The sequence below is a fragment of the Drosophila virilis genome, chromosome 3 (assembly GCF_030788295.1).
Source record: "Drosophila virilis strain 15010-1051.87 chromosome 3, Dvir_AGI_RSII-ME, whole genome shotgun sequence".
Classification (NCBI taxonomy): Eukaryota; Metazoa; Arthropoda; class Insecta; order Diptera; family Drosophilidae; genus Drosophila; species Drosophila virilis.
Genome location: NC_091545.1, coordinates 6,261,631 through 6,280,847, shown reverse-complemented (window position 1 = coordinate 6,280,847; position 19,217 = coordinate 6,261,631). Strand labels below are relative to the sequence as shown.

Here is a 19,217-nt window from a genome sequence, read left to right as displayed (position 1 = left end):
AGTCACTGAGCAGCAGGCTGGCAGGCGGGTGGAGAGGGAGGTAGGGTATTGAAGCGAAATCGGAGTCGGGGGCAGGGGTTCAGCTCAGCGCGACTCGGCTCAGGCCGACTGACAGCGACAGCGACAGCAAAAGGTGTGCAAGCAGACAGAGCGGCAGAGCGGGGGAGAGTCGCCGAGTCTGGTTAGCCAGGTATACATATGAGCGTATGTATGTGTGTATCTCTCGCTATGTGTGTGTGTGTGTGTGTGTGTGCGTCTGGCCCGCTAGCTGACTGGTGAGGTTCGTCTGCGCGAAACCTTCGCTCGTCCAATCAGTACGAACTCGGTTCCCGCCAGCGAAGAGACAACAAAAGCGACGAGCGCTCGGCCAGCTAATTTCCAAACTCAATTTTTCTCAATTCATATATTTTCGAAACATTTTCCAACTGCAGTCGCGCGTGCAACGTGAAGAAGATACATTTCGAACAATCTGTTAACAATTCTTTGACAAAATGCGACGCTAACAAATAAAAGAAAAAGTAATAATAATAATAAGAGGAAAAAAAGAGAAACCAAAACGCGGAAGTGAAAAAAGCCGCCGGCGTTTTTGCTGCTGCTCAACTTGGGCAAAGGATGTGCATTAATCAGATATCAGGAAATCTGAAACAGCAGCCGAATGATTGTTAATCAATGCACAAATCAATTGTGTAAACAAAAGCCGTGTGTGTGCGTGTGTGCGTGCGTGTGCGTGTGTGTGCTTGCAATTTGCATATCCTTGCAAATGAATAAAATCAATTTGCATATATTCAAGAAATAAATTGTAAAAGTTACAACAACAAAAAATCATTTCAACAGGCTGCTGCCCTCCCCCCTCACCCCTCACAGTGCCATGCAAATAAATTAAATATTGTTATTAATTATTGTGCCTTGAACTTGTCGGTGACTTGTGACCTAGAGCGTAAGCCCCAAAAGGAAATTAAACAAAATATAAAAATCTAGCATATAAAAGCCTTTCATTGTGTTGCATTGATGCCAACAAATTCTGCTTAAATGCATACGGATATTATAATTGGTGATCAGTTTGCCGTCAACAACAACTACTGGGTGATGCAGGTGAGAATTGCACGAAGAAGAAAAAAATATTTATAAAACAATTAAAATAAAGTTAAAGTCTCTAAAAGTTAAGTTAAACAAATCAAATGAGTAAACTTCAATTTGCACTTGGTTAACTTTGCGGAAATCAATTGTTAAATTTCGGAAAAGTTTCCTCATAAAAAAACGCAAATTTGATATTGTTAACAGATCGCTCGTTAAAATTGGCAATTCGCCGTTAAGCAATTACTATGCCATAATTATGCCAAATGTGCTAATTAAGCTTCTCTCTTTTTATTGTATTTTTAATTGAATCGCATTAAATGCTTCCGCTTATCAGAAATGCAAAACTTGCACTGGCCACAAGTTTCGGCTTTGACGTCTTGCCGGGCTAATTTGGTTGGGGATTTATAAATAAAATACACACACGCGGCAATCATATTTAAGCAAATTAAACTTGATTATCGTGCGGACACATTTGTGATAATAAACAGCCCAAAATCGGAGAGACCAGAGCGACCAGAGCGACCAATACAGATTAACACCTCGAACGGTGTACAGACTCAGGTGTCCCGGTGCGTCCAGGTGCGCATCTGTTCACAGGTGTCTTTGGGCTCATCAAAAGCGCATTTACGAGCACTCAGTATTTATACATGCACGCACACGAATATTTGTCAAAGCGCCGTCGGCAATCGATTTGTAAATCTTGTTATCACTCGGCCACAGGCAGACATCCTCATGTTGTGGCAACACTTTGAGCTCTTCTTAAACATTCGGTCGGTCAACTCTTTTGAACTTGGTCAGACTTGGACTCGGTCTTCATCATGGTCTTGGTCTCGGCGTCGACAGAGTCAGAGTCAGAGTCGCACTTTTGACGCACACCCCAAGAAAATTGTAGCGTGTTTTTTTTCGTGCTCTTGTCAATGTTTGTCAGCAGGTTCGTCCGGGCTGTTGCCAGTTCCTGCTCCGTCTGATCCGTCGCCTGCTCCGTTTGTTTGTCCATTGTTTGAATCGCGCTTACTTGCGAAGCTCTGGGTCAATATTTGAGCACAACACTTTGCCAATGTGCCAAGTGTTGTCGTTGTCGTCGTCGAGGTTCTTGTTGTTTTTGTTGTTGCTCCTTGGTTCTGTTGCCGGCTGTCGTCTCTATGGCTCATAGATGAGTAGCCGTAGTCGGTTTCATCAGCGCCAGCTGGGTGGCATTAAACATTGGCATACTAATCAGCATGCTGTAGCCTCTCTCTGGTAGCCTCTATTTTGACTTGAACCGAACCGAGTCATCAATTGGCCAACTTAAACAAATATTAAACAATCGCTTTGAAGATCAACGCATCTGTTTTATGATCTCATGATCTAATCATTCAACACGCACGCAATTGTCAATAAGAGTAAATAGAATTACAATTTGATATGCGAAGATAAAAGTCTTGTAACTTCGCATTTGAGGGGTAAATAAGCTAAAGCTACCTATTTATCTATCGATGATCTACCTTTATCCATCTCTTTATCTATATCTCTTTCAATAAATCTATCCTTCACATTTCGTTCTACCTTTTTATATATCTATCTGATCTGTTTTCATTCTTTCTATCTTTCTATCTTTGAAATGTATCTTTATATATCTATTTGTCTATGGATCTGTCCCTGCTATGTATCTATATATGTTTATCATTTATTTCCTTTCTATCCATCCGCCCATAAGTATCTATCTATATATGTTCTATCTATCCATCGGACTGATGGATATATATATATATATATATCATCTATATGTAAAACTATGAATCAACTCATCTTTGTATATATTAGCCTGTATATATATTTTTTGTTTATAACAGTCTATCTAGCCATTCATTTAACTCTATCTTTCTTTTTAAAGAAAGACCAATCCATATTTCCATATTTCCTTAATCTTTATTATTTATCAACTCATTAACTTATAGTGTCCAGATTTCCTTTAAATTATACCTTGATTTCGAAATACGCTGGCAATCTATTATTTGTACATTCATTTATGGAGTTCTTTTCACTTTCCCTGATTGATTGATTGAACACCTGTCAAACCAATGTCGAATAGTTTGCCTACAAGTCTACCCGTGTTACCCATTGATAAGCATTTCGCAGACAACCGCTCCGACTATTGCCTTACTCAACAAAACCGACAACTAGAGAAATAACCCTTTCAAGACCCTCACCTCGCGCTAGAGATAAGAAACCCAACTACTTAGTCAGTCAATCAGTCAGTCAGTCAGTCAGTATATCTGTGACTGAGGCGATTCTCAGGAAACGACATCGTAAAAGAGCTCGCACTCAGTCTTTCCGTTCCATTCCATATCCACTTCCAGTCCCGTTTCCCCCTTCCCCGATGTTCGACAAGTGTTGTTCATGCTGTTGTTGTTGTTGTTGTTCGTGTTGTTGTTGTTGTTGTTGGTGCTGTTCCGCTGTCACCATCAATAGCTGCACTAATTAGGCATGTGTTGTCAAATATTTACACACGGCCGCAAAAGTACAAAGCGATGTCGACGGCTCTTCATGGCTGATAGCAAAGACGAGTTCGTGGGGCGCTAAGGGTATGGAGAGGGGGCCTCAAAGTAGTGGGGGGAGACCTCTTCTTCCGTTTTCACTGATTTAACAAAAGGGTATTTCCCACGCCTCACACAGACACGCGCATCGATTATGACGAAAACTTTCATATTTTATGGCATTTAACACAAAAATTAGTTTATGGTCTCTTACAAGGAATTTAGCCAGCTAATAGGCCAGATATGGGCAGCTATGGCCAGCTTTGGATGTGGCATGACTTATCGCGACCCGGCCAGACTCTAACTGCATGAATAATTGAGCTAATCGAGTATATGGGCACCTGGCTTGGGGTCTACAGTCTCCGTCTCCGGTCTACGGTCTCCGGTCTCTGGTGTCCGGTCTCTGGTGCACTGATTAATGGCCCTGGCCATTGTGCTTCAATCACATATGCGCAAATAATTAAATATAGATAAAAATCAGATTACTCATACGTCATGTTGCCGGGCATTAGATGGCGTAGCAAACGTTGCCGGGGCGTGGCTGTCAACGGTTATGCAAATTGTACATAAAATGCAACAAAACACATTTTAAGATTCGAAGCCGCAGCCAAAGCCAATTTGTCAATTCTCCAAAATAAAAATAACATTCAGGTTCGAGTATATAAAATGTCTCGTATCAATAAAACATATTTGCATTCGAAAAAAATCAAAATACAAAGGCGGCCGCCTTCAAAGCGTCTAACGAGAATTGCATTTTGATATCTTGCAGATACACAATACCTAAAGATACATAGATACATCATTTAGGCCATAAAATTGTAGCAAAAATAAAATAAAGAAAGAATAAGAACAATACAAAGGCCAGGCCCAGATAAGATAACCAAGTTCCGGCATGTCAAACATTATTGGCAAGGGTATTCGTATTCGTTTTCTATTTTTTCTATTTGGGATGGCTTTTAACAGACACTTTCCATTTCGTTAATGTTGCGAAACGAGTTCAAGAGTGGGTCAAATCGCTGGCCAAATCCAAATGCCAATTACAAGCGGCCCAAGCGCTCAATGTTAAATAATAATAATAAGTAAACTGGGCCAAAAACTATAACAACAACTACTTATGCCTAACAACAACAATAACAACAAAATCTCATTAAAAAGCCGCTGCGCGCAGTGGGAGCTCTCCGATTGGCATCGCTTCGATTCTATGCAAATCTATAGACGATTTCCAGCGACTACAAGTATTACCGATCATAATGCCAATTTATGGGGGTCTCCACATTTTGTTTTTCGCCAATTCATGCCAATGAAAACGAAAACTGCAATTGCCAAATGGCAATTGGCACACGGCACAAAATCTTGAAATTCATTTTGGCCACATTTGATTGATATGCCGCATAGACGGGCTGGAGGTCAAGTTGGCTATTCCATTTGGGTTTCTTTCTCTTCTGCCATTTGGCCAAGCGAAAAATGGCAACAAGAATCAATCACTCTCAACTCACTGCGTGACACAACTGCGAAGCGCAGGATGAAGAGGCTGAGTCCACAGTCTGCGGCGGGTTTTCAAGAATTTGCCATAAGGCGACGGATGTGCAAGGCGGCACAGTGGTTGGAAGTTGGCTGTAAAACTAATCTTTTCTCTATCTAAATGCATGGGAGTTAAAGGAAATCGAAAGCATATTAAGAAAATTTAACTTTAGTAGAATATATAAGTTGCGTCCAATCGAATTTCGACTTCCACAAGTTGAAGCTCATTCCAATCGAACCCAAATCAACAAGTTTCTACGAATGCTTTCAGACTTATCCTTTTATTTATTAAGCTTTCCAAATGTTATCGAAATAATGTCCATTTCTGATTGATTGCAAAATAAATGTCTAAATTCTTAAGCTATCAAGGCACTGTGCCCCAATGGCACGTGTGAGCTGAGCTAGAATTGCTGTCCCAATACCTGAGCCCATCTAATCCGCATTTCTTTGGCGCACAGTCCCTAAAACTTATGGATACCCTAATTTTTGATGGATTGTGTGCGATCGAAATTCGTCGAATGATTGCGGAAACGAGTTTGTGCAGATTGAAATTTCCTGCGAGGTGCCAAAACAAGGCAACAACAAAGCTTATTCTCAATATGCGTTATTTTCTTTGTTTTTTTGGTGTTTATTTTTTGGGTTTGATTAATTTTTTAGCATTGAAGCGCAATTCGTTCAGATTTGATTGGATCTAAAGCTGCGAGCAGCTGACAGACACGTTTTCAGTTTTCTAAATAAAGAAATAATAAATTCCAAAAAAAAACCTAGCTAAAATTATGTTAGCGGTTCGGCGCTCATTTGAAGACGCATTAAGATCAATTATTTGATTATGAAATCAAATCAGCATAAAATCTTCAAATAGTTGACCAGCTTATGGCGACCCCGCCATGTTAAATGTAAGCACTGTAAATTTCAGATGCTGTCAACAATTTCTAACAGTAAACAAAACTTAAATAATAAACACCCATATTTTAAAGGTGAGAAATGGTAAAGAGAAACATGAAACGACCGACATTTAGCGTTGATCACGGGCCGTTGATAAAGCCATCAGCAACAGCTCGTAAAAGCCACTCAAAAGCTTAAACAAATAAGCGAGCTGCCAAAACTCAGGTTGCGAAATTAATTTATAAATTAAGCCAATAGCCAACCAATTAGGTTTATTTGCACAATGCGCAAGCTTTTATTCCAGTTTGGATTTGGAATACTTGTTGAAAATCAGGAAGTTTTAATGTTGCTATTGAATTTAATTGCAATTTAATTGCATTGAAAAAGTATTTCAAAAGTATTCATTTATTTATGAGCTACTTTTTAACAGTCCAGTTTGCCAGTTCTTAATTGCGAGGGATCACTGTGGGCGGGATCAAGGTGTTGTATTTTACAAGGCTTTGCATGTTAAGCTTAGCCAACGTCAAAAAGTCTACCAACATGCGTTGACATACATGTACACACACACACACACAGCGACACACACACACACACTCACAATTTAAGCACACATGCTGGCCTGGCCATGTCGGCCTAAAATTACCTGAGATTTTATTATTTGCTTATTTAACTTTTATCACCAATTAATGAGGCTCATTTGTTGTTGCTGCCATGGACGCAGCTATATTTGATCGATCATTTACGCTAATTGCCAGAGTATGCAAAAAAAATAAATAAAAATCAAAAAAAAGAGTTTGCAAAAAAAAAATAAAGAAATAAAAGGTAAATAAAATAAAAATGTAAAGTAAACCTGACGGGACAACGCAGCGGCGCGCACTTGGCCTAAAAATAAGCGCCGAAATCTTTTTGCCAATTGACCCACTAATAGGCCCTGTCAATAAGAATGCTGCCAGCGCCGAGAGAGCGTGAATGACTTGCGGCCGGCTGAGCGTCGGTTCAACTGACTTGACTTGGGCTCAATGTGTTGGCCGTTGAACTTTATGAGCGCCCCTCTCCTCCTATTGGGCTGCTGGGCTACATGCGTGGCTTGGTATTTTGTTTCCTGTTGCTTGTACTACACACAAATTAATTGCCCGCAAATCCTGTGCCTCTGCTCAGCTCCCCCTCCCCTCCCCATCACGCGCTGAGCAGGGAGACCGCCGTTTGTTGCCGCATTATTCAACAGTTTTCACTTCAAATTTTATTGATCAGCGCTGCGTTTGCAAGCTTGCAACTGCAACGTGTTGCGCATGCGTAGCCCTTTACTAGTAACTTAACTACTCCCTCCCCAAGCACCTTCTCCCCTACCTTTTGCCCGTTCAGCCTCACTGCTCGTTGCCCTTTCGCTTGATCGGAAATTGGTTTTATGCCTAGCTTCCAGAATGCCCTCAATTCCCTGGGCTGCTCACATTTCCTGTCAATAAGCGCCCCTCGCGCATTGCGGCGCATTTTCACCCCCGCACGTATGAATTGGGAATTGGCATTTAATGGCTTCAGTGGACACCCTAAAAAAGAGTAAGTGAGCGCGTGTGTGTGTGTCTGTGTTGCGTTATGATTGCTCAGCGTGAAATTGTGAGAAAAAATTTCCATAGGCTTTGCCATTAAATTATGTTTTAATATGCGCTGCAAAGGATATTCAATATCGTCCTGCTAGTGCAATGCAATAGCTGTGCGAAGGTTTTTATGCAAATGTTGGGAATCACAAATAAAAGGTAAATAATATAAAAAAGGGAATGTAAATCGTTTACTCACATAAATGGGGTTTCCGATAGACTCTCAATTAGGTTGTTTCCTGAAAAAAAAAATTGATTGTTGTAATTATTTGTAAGTCAAAATCATTAATAGCCTATAATATATTTTGATGTTCTTCATTTAAAGACAATTAAAATATAAATGTATCTAGATTAAGCCAAGCCAACTTATTATAATTGCTTTTTTATTCTACTATATTCCTTAAAGTTTCCTGCAAATTGTGAATATCTTAAATTTAGGTTTAAACACTTTTTAAATACTTTGTAGATCCTGGCAAAGAACAGAATTTAGCCTCTTTTAACAAATCAATTCGCAATTGCCCCTGCCATAAACAAATTAGAACACTTCATTTAAACTCAAACATTGGAAAAATAAAATCATTAGAATATCAAACTAAGCCCAATGGAAAATGGAAACATTTATATGCAGCCAATAATGACAAAACATCAATATGTACATTCGACTCTATATTGTATATGTAGACAGTCAACAATAAATACTCAATAACATCAGTCAAAGATATGTAAACTAAAAAAAAAATAGTTAAAAGCAGCAGCAACAAAAAGAAGAAATAGAAAAAAACTGTCGCAAATTGCGGTCATTCGTCATGCGCACATGAGCAGAACGGCAGAGACAGAGTCAGAGGCAGAGGCAGCGGCAGCGGCAGAGACAGAGAGTAGCCCCCAACAATAACAAATGCTTTAGCAAATGGCGTCTTGGCAAATGAGGGCGATTTGTGGGCGAGTGTGGGGAGAGCGGGCGGGCGGGCGCTCTGGCGTTCAGCGCGAGTCACAGCAAGCGCTTCAACTATGTAAGAGTAGCAAAAAGCAACAACAAATAAATATACTTACATACATATGTATGCACAACAAGAGTAAGAGCAAAGAGAGGGAGAGTAACGGCAGCAGCAGTGAGCAGCTTTTATCGCAATGCTTTTGTTTTTGTTGTTATCGAGGGGCTGATGAGGCAGAAAACAAACAAAACAGCAACAAAAACGTTGATACTTTTGTCTTTTTTTTTTTTGCTACACACATGTGCATATGCTTATGTATATACATACGTATGTATATATATGTACGTATGTGTGTGTTGCTGTTTTCTAACTATGAAATGTGTTTTGATTTGCTGCGCTTGCAAAAAGCTTTCTGCTGCCCGCTGGTTGGGCGACAGCCACAACGACAGCAGTATGCGGGGAGGGGTAGACCTGAAGCGTGGCTGGCGAGGCAGGGGGGTCGCTTTGTGTCGCAGCTCAATATGGCGTCGCTGCGACGGCGGCTGTTAAATGGTGCTTAACAGCGCTCAGCGGCCAGCGCTGCGTGAAGTGCGCATGTCGCGACGACAAACAGAGAGAAATAGATACACACGCACACACACACACACACACACACACCTTCATGCTTATATATCTACGAGTGCGCGTGTGAGTGGGCACTGTACATAGGAAGACAATTGCGCTTAGCTGAACTACAGTTATGAGAATAGGCAACACAGTTGGAACAGTTCAATTGGGATGCGCCATTTTGGTAGCTGTGACAGCGTGTGCGTCTGTGTAAATATGTGTGTGTGTTTGTGTGTGTATGGAAAATATTAAGTAGAAAACATATACATATATGTTAACTTAACTCTTACGTTTTGGAATGCAAAAATGAGACCTAAAATATTGTATGCTAAGAATAAAAAAAGTTGGATAATGTAGATCTATAAAAACAAAATTATGTAAAGAATAAAATTATGTTAAGTATAAGTCATAAAAATAACATTTTTTCTGCACATAGGAAGTTTTGTGGGAACAGCTAAATTATATATATCTGTTCTTAGCTAACTCACGAGCTGATATATCATAAAATATTATATATATATATAATATTTACAAATATCATACAGTTTGATAGTCATTATAGACCTTATTTGAATTTACGCGTACTTAGCTTAGTTTCTATCCCAACATATGCTGCTTTTCTATCAAACTTTTATTGCTCACAAATTTATTCCCAATTCTAAATTCAATACAATCTTTAAAGATGCGGTTAACATCAATAAAGTCAACGAATTTATGTGATGTGTATATAAATAACTTTTAATTTCTATTATTATATGCCACACAGACACTGTTCAAAGTATGCGCCCCTTGCTGGTCATCAGCTCATTCAGTTTTATCATTTTTAGTGGACTTTAGCAGTGTGTGCACACTTATTCCAGGCCTGAACAACCCACAACCCACAACTAGCAGCTGTATCAATTTCATTTAACAATTTGTTTTCCATTAGTTGAATCTTTGAGGCATGGCTGTGCGCACAATGGTTCCATTGTTTGGTCATTTGGATGTATCGTTGTTATGATGCCTATTAACGCTATTATTATGAAAATTTTCAGCATCATTGATTTTTGTTACCGATTTTCTAATTTAGGCAAATTATGCCTTATATATTCACTCGATTCAGTCGATTCTCTCTTTCTCTCGTTCGATATATCGCTGATTTATTGAGTTTCTAATCGGTATCTATGGGCATTCAATACATTTTAGTTTTGTTGTTTTCTTTTTTTTTTTTGTGTTTTTGTTTTACATTCAGTGTGTTCTAGAGGCCGCCAACTGTTAACTGCTTGCGTCAATATCGCTCCGGTTGAATGAAATGCCCTCAACTTGGCTTTTTCCTCAATGAAACCGGACATTAACATAATCTTTAGGCAACTTAACATGCACATATTGATACTTTGTCTGTTTGTGTTTGTGTGTTGGAAAAAGAGAGCTCTTTGGAGATGGAAAAAAGCGAAACCTGTTCGTATTTGAAGCCAATATCTTGTCTTACACGATGTTTCTTTGGGGGTTTGTGGCTGCTGCTGCTGTGGTTATTTGTTAGCCGGTGTCAAAGCTGTCACATATATCACGGCAGAGTTCCGTGGGGTCAGCGTGTGGCCCACACGCATCTGTCTCTGTCTGGCCAATTGCATGCCTTTGGCACATGCACATTTTCCGTGTGCGTGTGTGTGTGTGTGCTGTCCACTGTGACCCACTCTTCCCCCCTTTCGCTCCTGCTGCATTTGTTGCTGTTCGTTGCATAGTAATTGCTGTGCTGTCCCCTGGAGCCATCATGCCGCATTTGTCCACCGAGAGCTATGATTTTAACACAACACAACACAGCACAACGAAAAAAAAAAAACAGTTTTCATAACGCGCGACTTTTCCAGTCGTGATTGCAATTGGCAGCCAATCGAGGGGGTAGAGGGGTTGGGCCAAATGGATTCCAGACATATGTTAGCCTTATAATTTATGTTTAAGCTCGATGTAATTTTAAATTTAGTTTATTAATTGCACCAACCGATCGACGAATGTTTGCCTGCGGCATCTCCTGTCTCGCCGCCGCGCGAGCTCTGGAGAGTTCTGTTTGTTTTTGTGTGTAATTCATTTAATTGCATAGAATTTAAACGCTCAAGGTTGAGACAAGCTGCTAATTTATATGTCACTGGCGCTGGCGCTGGCGAAATTAAATGCATTTAACACGTTACTTGACAAACAAACAAACGAAGACCGAATAACGAACAGCATTCAGGCGGCGGCTAAACACTCGCAAAATTATTCACTTTGCTTATAATTAAACTCACTCGAGTGGCTCATTAAAATAAATCATCAGACAGCGCGAAAGTAGCCCGGGCCAAAGCTAAATATGCAGTGCTTAACTAATTTACCTAAATGAGCTATAAACAAACCCAAAATGTGACAAAGTAACCGAGAGAGCGGGAACGATAGAGGTTGCAGGAGATTGTCGGATAAAATATTGGACCTGGAAGCTATTAAACAATTTGTTGGCCAATTATGATATTAAACAAGTTATAGAAATTTATTCTTCATTTAATTTATTTGCCACAAGTATTAACCAAATTTATTTGCAAATATTTTGCACTGGGAGCTTATTCTTGATTTCAAAAGAATTCACTTGAATTAATTTGATATCTTTTCGCCCCCGACTGAGAAGTTAATTCTTGATTTGATATATGTATAAAAAGTATTTACCAAAATTTATTTAAGAATTTTTAACCCTGACTGAGAAGTCACGTAAATTTTATTTAATATATTTAATACTTTTTTGCTCCGACCCCGTAGATTATTCTCAATTTAATTTACGATTTCTTCCAGTTTCTTGCCCCTAAATGATTCTTGGCTTTATTTTATTTAATATATTTTAACTGAGAATTTGATTCTTGACTTGAAAGAATTTACTTTCATTTATTTTATGAGGTAATTGAGAAGGCTAGTTTAAAAAGTTTGTTCTAATATAAAATGCATTTGATGTCTTTTTCCCTGACCGATATTTCTAGTATTTCAGGTAACCCAGCCCCTCTCTCAGGTTCTCAATTCAATAATGTCACACATTGAACGTTTTATCAAACTAATTAAAGGCTAAAAACGTTTTAATTGGACAGCCGATAGACTTTTGAATAGCGCCTGCGAACAGTAGCTCAAAATGCAACAACTGCGGCTAGTTGCCGCTTGCAACAGCCACTTGCAGCTGGTGAAACCTGAGACTCATATGTGCACGTCTCTCTTGTCGTCTGGAGGAGCGCACTGGCATTTGGCTGTGCCACACAATCTGCATATGAAAACGCAAGTCTGCGGCATGCCACATGCTGCCTTTGGTATTTAGCCTAGCTAAGCGCACCCGTTAACTTAAAGACACCAAATAGATAGATGCCAAGAGATTTTGACAGGCCAACTATCGATCTATACATTTAGTCGTGGATCGTGTCTATCGACTATCGTTAGTGCGCGCGCCCCGGCATCGAGTAGTATCGAGAACTGTCTGACAGCCGCTCAGGGCTGAAAATTGTAGCTAATTGAAATGTCGATAAGGCAACAGAGTTTTGACATGCTGACAGCTCGCTCGGCTAGCTGTCTCCCAGTCTGCCAGTCCCTCTCTGTCGCACCAGAAGAAGCAGAAGAAGTTACTGCGTGGCCCACATTGCGTATACGTAACGTTGACTCATTGTCTGTCTGTCTATCGTACTGGCATATTCTAAGCCAAAGCCCAAAACAAATGCCGCACAAATTTGACCCAGTTTGAAGTCCATAACAGTCATGACTCACTGTGGTTCCACTTTTGGATGTCCCAGCTGCGCCATGCAGCCCATTGTTGCTGCTGTTGTTGTTGTTGTGACTCCTTTGAAGCTTGTGCGAAATTTATGCGCACAATATGCGAAATTTATTGTAATGACAATCGCTTAGCGCATAATTCGCCGCTGAACAAGCCACGGCACAGACAGAGACGCCCGCAGCTCGAGCCGGAAGCGTGTAATCATTTTGTTATTGTTGTCGATTGTTGTTGTTGTTGTTGCTGTTGTTTTTGTTGCTGCAGCTGCTCCAATTGTCGCCCACCTGTGGTGGGCAGAAGATGCTAAGCGAAAACCTGACGTCAGTGGGCTGGTAAGCCACCCAGGCAAGCGACTCACGCCCACCTTTCCCGAACTGAACTGGTTCTGAGCATGGCAATTTTGTAGCGGAACTAATTGCAAGTGAACCGGTTCTGGGCTGAACCTATTCACAAGGAAGAAGTCTCTAAGAAGTCTCTTGCACAGAAACAGAAGCCCATTATAAAATTGAAGGAATATTACAATTTTTGGACAGAAACTTGGCAACAACAAAACTAATTTAAGGCGAAACTATTCAATAAACAAAATAAATTCGTTGAATTTCTGCGGAACTGATCACAATTTTATAGAAAAACGATGTAAAGTGAACAAGTTCCGCACTGAATCTATTGAGAAAGAAGTCAACAGGTCTGTGGAAGAATTTAGAAAGCTCATTAGAAGAATATATAAACCAATGATTCTTTCGAACTGGTTCTAAATGATAAACTTTCTGCAGAATCTAGCTAAGAGATTTACAATAGCGAGTGTAATGAATAAATTCACAATAAAACAACAATAAAATGAAGGACAGTGAAAATTCACTGAAATGGAATTTTAACCAATTGAGCAATTGGTAGAGCTATTGCCAATGGGCATCTTGGTTCTGAACCATTTCGTCGGGGAACATATTGAACGTGCGCTTGTCTAATGACAAATGTCAAAGGTACTTAGGAAAAGAACAAACGGAGTGAACCCGGAGAATTCCTTTCGAGCCTTTTTTGCATGCAAATGTAGATGATGCCGCTGCTTCTGCTCACTCTGCCAATGTTGACGTCAACTTTGACGTCGAGTGCAGCCTCCGTTGTTGCTTTCATTTTCATTGAACAATGTGCATCATTAACGCAAAAGTATTTGTTGTCGTTGTTGTTGTTGCGTTTGTTGTACTTGTTGTTGTTGTTGTTGTTGGCTTTGGCAGCGCGCAGTTCGTTAACAAAGCGCAAATATTTTAGGATTAATTTTTTTAATCTTTTTTTTTTTTTTATATGTTGTTTTTGTTGCTGTTATTTTTATAACAAGTACGCAAATTTGTGCCTTTTTTTGCATCTTAATGAAGTGCGATTCAGATTCACTTAACGCAAAAAATGTGTATTAAGTTAGCTCTCGCTGCTGCTGCTGCTGCTGTTGTTGTTGTTGTTTTTGTTGTTAAATGAGGAAGTCGAATATTCAACAAGTGGCCCCTTGGAGCTGCCCACCCGTCTCGACGTCGTGCCATTTAAGGTGCTCACGTGTGGCAGTTGCAGGTCGCAGGTTTTTATTTGATTTTGTTTTGTTTTGTTTTTTTTTTTTTTTTAGTTTTGCTTTTTGGCCGTGTGTATCTTTTGGGCTGGTCTTTAATTTGACCATTTTGGGACTGCGTTGGTTTGTTTTTGGCTGCTGCATTGATTAACGCATTTTCTTGCCGCTTTTTTTTCGCATTGTTATGTGCCTAAGCGATTGTTGTTGGCTGCCGCTGCTGTTGGCCAACGGTGATTTATGCCGTCGCTGGGGGATTTTAATGACACTTTGAGAGCGGCAACACATTTGCGGCTAATAAGTCTAGTGGCATATTGAATGACGGCTGCAAAAGTTCCATTGAATATGGCCTAACAAACATTAAACATAGTCGCACTTATATGGCCAAATATTACACAAAACCAATTGGCAAGTCATGCGGCCAACAAAGTTGCACATATTTGTATATATATATATATATTTTTTGTTGGCAGGAGTTTTAACTAGCAATTCCAACAGATTTTTTTCTTTTATGAATATACTATATGAAAACAAGAATAATTGCCTAATTTTTATAAAAATAAAATTTGTAAATACAATTAGTTAACTTTATAACAAATTGATTAGTTCAATGGGAAATAGAAAGAGTCGTAAGATCAAGTCCCCGAACCGATCCTTAGAGACCTACTTGTATATATGTATATATTCATATATTCAAGCCGGCCCTTCATTATGCGTACTCAAATGTTTGTTTCCCTTTATTTAATGGGTCTTTAGTAAAACTCTTAAGAACAAACGGCCTGACATGCACTCTTGGACTCTAGAAGAGCCGCACGCGTCGCAGCCTGCACACGCCAACGTCGACGTCACAGTCGCTGCTGACGTCGCAGTCGCTGCTGACGTCGCAGTCGACGGCACAAAGGTGTTAAAAACTGTTGCCGGGTCGCTAAGGGCGCGACTAAAGGACAGACGCGAAGGGCAGGCGAGAAACAAAGGCAACAAAATAGTTGGTTAATAACCCGAACGCTAATGAAAAAGGCACTGACAAGGGGCAACAACAACTGCTGAGAATGACGTCAATTTTGGGCACGTGAACAACATAAAGGTTAAGCCGGGCATATGAACTGCGCCCAGGCTTGAGCTTAAGGACGAGGCCAAGCAATCGAGGGCGGCGACTCGGTTCACTAATTTATGAGTCTGGCGCCCTGTTTGGCTGTTGATGAATTGGTGGCATATGGAAACGTGCCACAACAAGGCAACTTTTGCAGCTGCTCGCCGCTGATGATCATCGCCAATGATCATTGTTGATTGCCCAACATATTTTTTAGTTTTTTCTCCACTTTTTTTAATGGGTCGGCGAGAAAGCGCGAGATAAACGCTCGCATGCTTTTCTTTTAACACCTTTCGAGAGATTTGTGCGTGCGATTTGTTTTGTTTCTGTTTGCGCCGCCACTTAGCGCCTCCTTTCAAACCCAGCCATGATCTCGCAGCTGATTAGAAACACACAAAGGCAGAAAGAGAGAGAAAGAAAGAGGGGGAGAGTGTGGCCGCACAGACCGCAGATCTAGTCTGGGCATTTAATTATGTAAACGACAGTCGCCCAAAAGCCAAAAGGGCCATTTATGTCCAATTGACACCTTGGCTCTGAAAATGCTTTTCCATTGGGTTTCGACTGATTCCCGCTGCACATTAAATATTTATGAGCGTGCGCCGTCTCTTTGCCTAATTGATGGGTTCAGTTTGCCCAGCTCTGGTCCGGGCAGGTGCCAAGGCACGGGGCCAGGGGGCGGGCAGCAAGTTCTACAAAAACTTGGCGTGCTACAAATTGTTGTGCATTGAATGTTTGGTTTTGTTACTGTTGCTGTTGCTGTGTTTGTTGCAGGTGCCAAAGGCGCATCCAGCTGTGCCGACAAATGAGGCTAGCGACAAGCGCAAATAAACCAAAATCAACTCAGCACCGCATGCCTAGCACACCGCCCTCCGCCCCTCTGGCGGTCTGCAGTCACCATTCCCCACTCACCCATAAACCCCATTTGCCGGCTTCTCTGCTCGCGTGTAAATGATTCTCGCCCAACATGTCGAATTCTGCCGAAGCTCTGCCTGCCTGTTGTTGCAACACTTGGTGCACTGCTGTGCGGCAGTTGCATTTGCAGCAGCTAGCTGCAACAGGTAGCTGCCTGGGCTGTCAATACCTACACGCCTGCTTGAAAAACTGAATGCAATAGAGTCAGCAGCGCGTTGAGCTGCATGTGGCAACTGCCAAGTGGCAGCAGAAGCAACGTGAGTCGCAAATGTGTGTGCATGTGTGTGTGAGTGTGTGCCGCTGAGCATGTGAGTGATAGACCCGCTGGCTACCCTAACACGATGCCAATTGTAGTTAAGATCTACAAGAAACTTGCAATAGAAATAGGCGGAAAATTAAAAACCTCTTGGGCTAACATAAATGCCAAAATTAGATTTGGCTAATGAAGTATGTATGAAATGTATTCAAAAGAATTAATTACAATTTTTAAAATCAATTTTAATTACTTGAAACAATTTTTTATGTTTTATTTGAAATAAAAATGTTACTTCAACATTTTTTTTTAAGATTCGTTTTTAAATTAACTTTTAAAAATTGTTGTTTATTTCCTCAACATTTCTAGAATTTATATACCCTGCACAGCTTAACTATTCTAACTCCCAATTACAAGTAGAGCATTTCCTATTCAGCTGCGAGATAAAATCACTCACACATAAAATACGCCCAGGCTTCAGCATATTACCGAACATAAAAACCCATGTGCCCCCAAACACAACTAAACCCTCTTTTGGCCCGCCCCAACCCGTGCCCACAGTGCCGGCTGCTCACATGCAAAGTGGCCATGTAATCTCTCTTAGGCACAAATGGACACAAAATTCAATTCCAAGAAAATTGACTGCAAATCCGCAACTTTGCCTCGTTTTTAGCCGGGTTGACATTTAAATGCGGCGGCACCAGGGCGCGCAGGGTTGAGGAGGAGCAGGAGGGTGAGCGGCAGCTAGAGCAGTTTTGTATGTACAAGCACAATGTATGTACATACATATACGGCATATGTATACGAATGTCCAGTGAAAACGAAACGAAACGAAACGATGCCAAACGCATGTTCAGCATGCGCTGCACTTGTCCAGGCTCTAGCTTCAGCATCAGCCTGCAGCCTCCAGTCTCCAGTCTGAGCCGCAGTCTTTAGTCGAGTCTCTGGTCAACTACTGTCCCAAATTTGATTTGCTATGCTGATTTGGGCAACAGTGGAGCCACAGTTTAGCTCTAGCTCTGGCTCTGTCTGTGGCCTGTAAATAGCCTGCCTGTGTCCCTGGGGCGTATGCAAAAGAAGAAAATGCGGAAAACATATTTGGCATAGTTTTCTCTTCTTTTTTGACTGCCAGCACAAATGTGTGTGTGTTTACTTTTATGCTTCTTTTGTCAACTGTGTGGCCAGAGTTGCTGGTCGTTGTTGTTGTTGTTGCTGCTGGGTTGCTGCTTGATGGTTGCTCAAGTTGCGGCCAACTCGTTGTCGAAGATTTACGAGCGCTTGGCCCAATAAAATGATTGCCAGCGATTTTTTATGCAAATTGTTTCGTTGTTGTTGTTATTTTTGCTGTTATGAGTCATGAACAAATTTTTTTCTTACATTTCGTATTAAAAGTTTAACTATTTTTACGAGCAGCTACGCAGGCAGCATCATTGCCGTTTGTTGTTGTGGTTGTTGTTGTTGTTGTGATTTTATGGCCTGCGTTTATAGCGTTGTTTTTTTTTTATATGAAAAAGTTAACTGCATTCTTTGTTGTTGCTTGGGGGTCAGCAAATTGAATTTTTGTTTTATTGCCAGCTGTATATCTTATTGGATATTTGCCAGCTTGAACAAACAAAAGACTGAGGCAACGAACTTGTTCTCTCGCTCACGCAAAAGTCTCAAGTTTCTCGACTGTCAAACACATTTCCTGTCGCAATAGAAACTTTCACTGCGTCTCTCAATACCAAATTGTGATAAAAAGCATTAAAAGTCAATTCAACAAATTTCAGGAAATATTTTGCACCCTGCCGCCGCACCGCGCCGCTAATTGCCAGCTGCGGCGCCCCCCGGCTCCGACAGCTCAGACAGACGAGACACAATAAGCCACATACAACGGATTATTTAACGATTATCCAGCAGAGAAAAAAGTACCAAAAGAAATGTAGTTATTTCAGCCGTTGCTTGGCCCTCTGCTGATTTATCATCCAGCTGCCTGCCGCTGCTCCCCCCTTTGGGGCCCACAATTGCGCCTTTTGTTTGCTTGATTTTCGATTTCGGATTCGCGGGCTCGTGGCATTGGCCGCCTTCGGCTGCAAATATGTTGTTGCGTGTTGCCTTATCAGAGAAATGGCCAACAAAAACGGTTGTGGCATGAATCTCTGTAGATCTGTGTGCTCTATTGTTTCCAATTGGGGGACTTTACAAATGGCCAAATGATGTACAGATATGCGGCACGTGCTGGCCCAGGCCAGGAATCCCCCGGCAGATATATCGGCCAAATCAAATAATGTACTTAAAAGTCGGTTCATTTCAAAGCGAACCATTTCAAATAATTATGCCATTTGTCATGGCCGGATTCGGAATGCATTTTGCGGCTCTTAAGCGCATTCGCTTTGGTGATTTCTCATAGACATTTTGTTGACTTTTATGCGAGTTGACAGCTGTTGATGACTTGTGTCTGCTTCATTACTGCCAGCAGCAGCAGCAGCAGCTTGCAACAGTTGCTTGCAACAAGTTGCATGTTGCTTTGGCATTTCACGAAACGTGAGCGTCGGCAGTT

At 40.9% G+C, this 19,217-nt stretch overlaps 1 protein-coding gene across 1 annotated transcript in view; it reads left to right on the top strand.

Annotated features, from left to right (window-relative positions):
* The first annotated feature begins 329 nt into the window (after positions 1 to 329).
* Positions 330 to 19,217, top strand: part of dar1 (dendritic arbor reduction 1) — a 34,017-nt gene continuing 15,129 nt past the window's right edge. Inside the window, exon 1 of the mRNA XM_002046542.4 lies at positions 330 to 1,092. Within this exon, the coding sequence (XP_002046578.3) occupies positions 1,030 to 1,092 (63 nt within the window). The 5' untranslated portion in view covers positions 330 to 1,029. The remainder of the gene's footprint in view (positions 1,093 to 19,217) is intronic.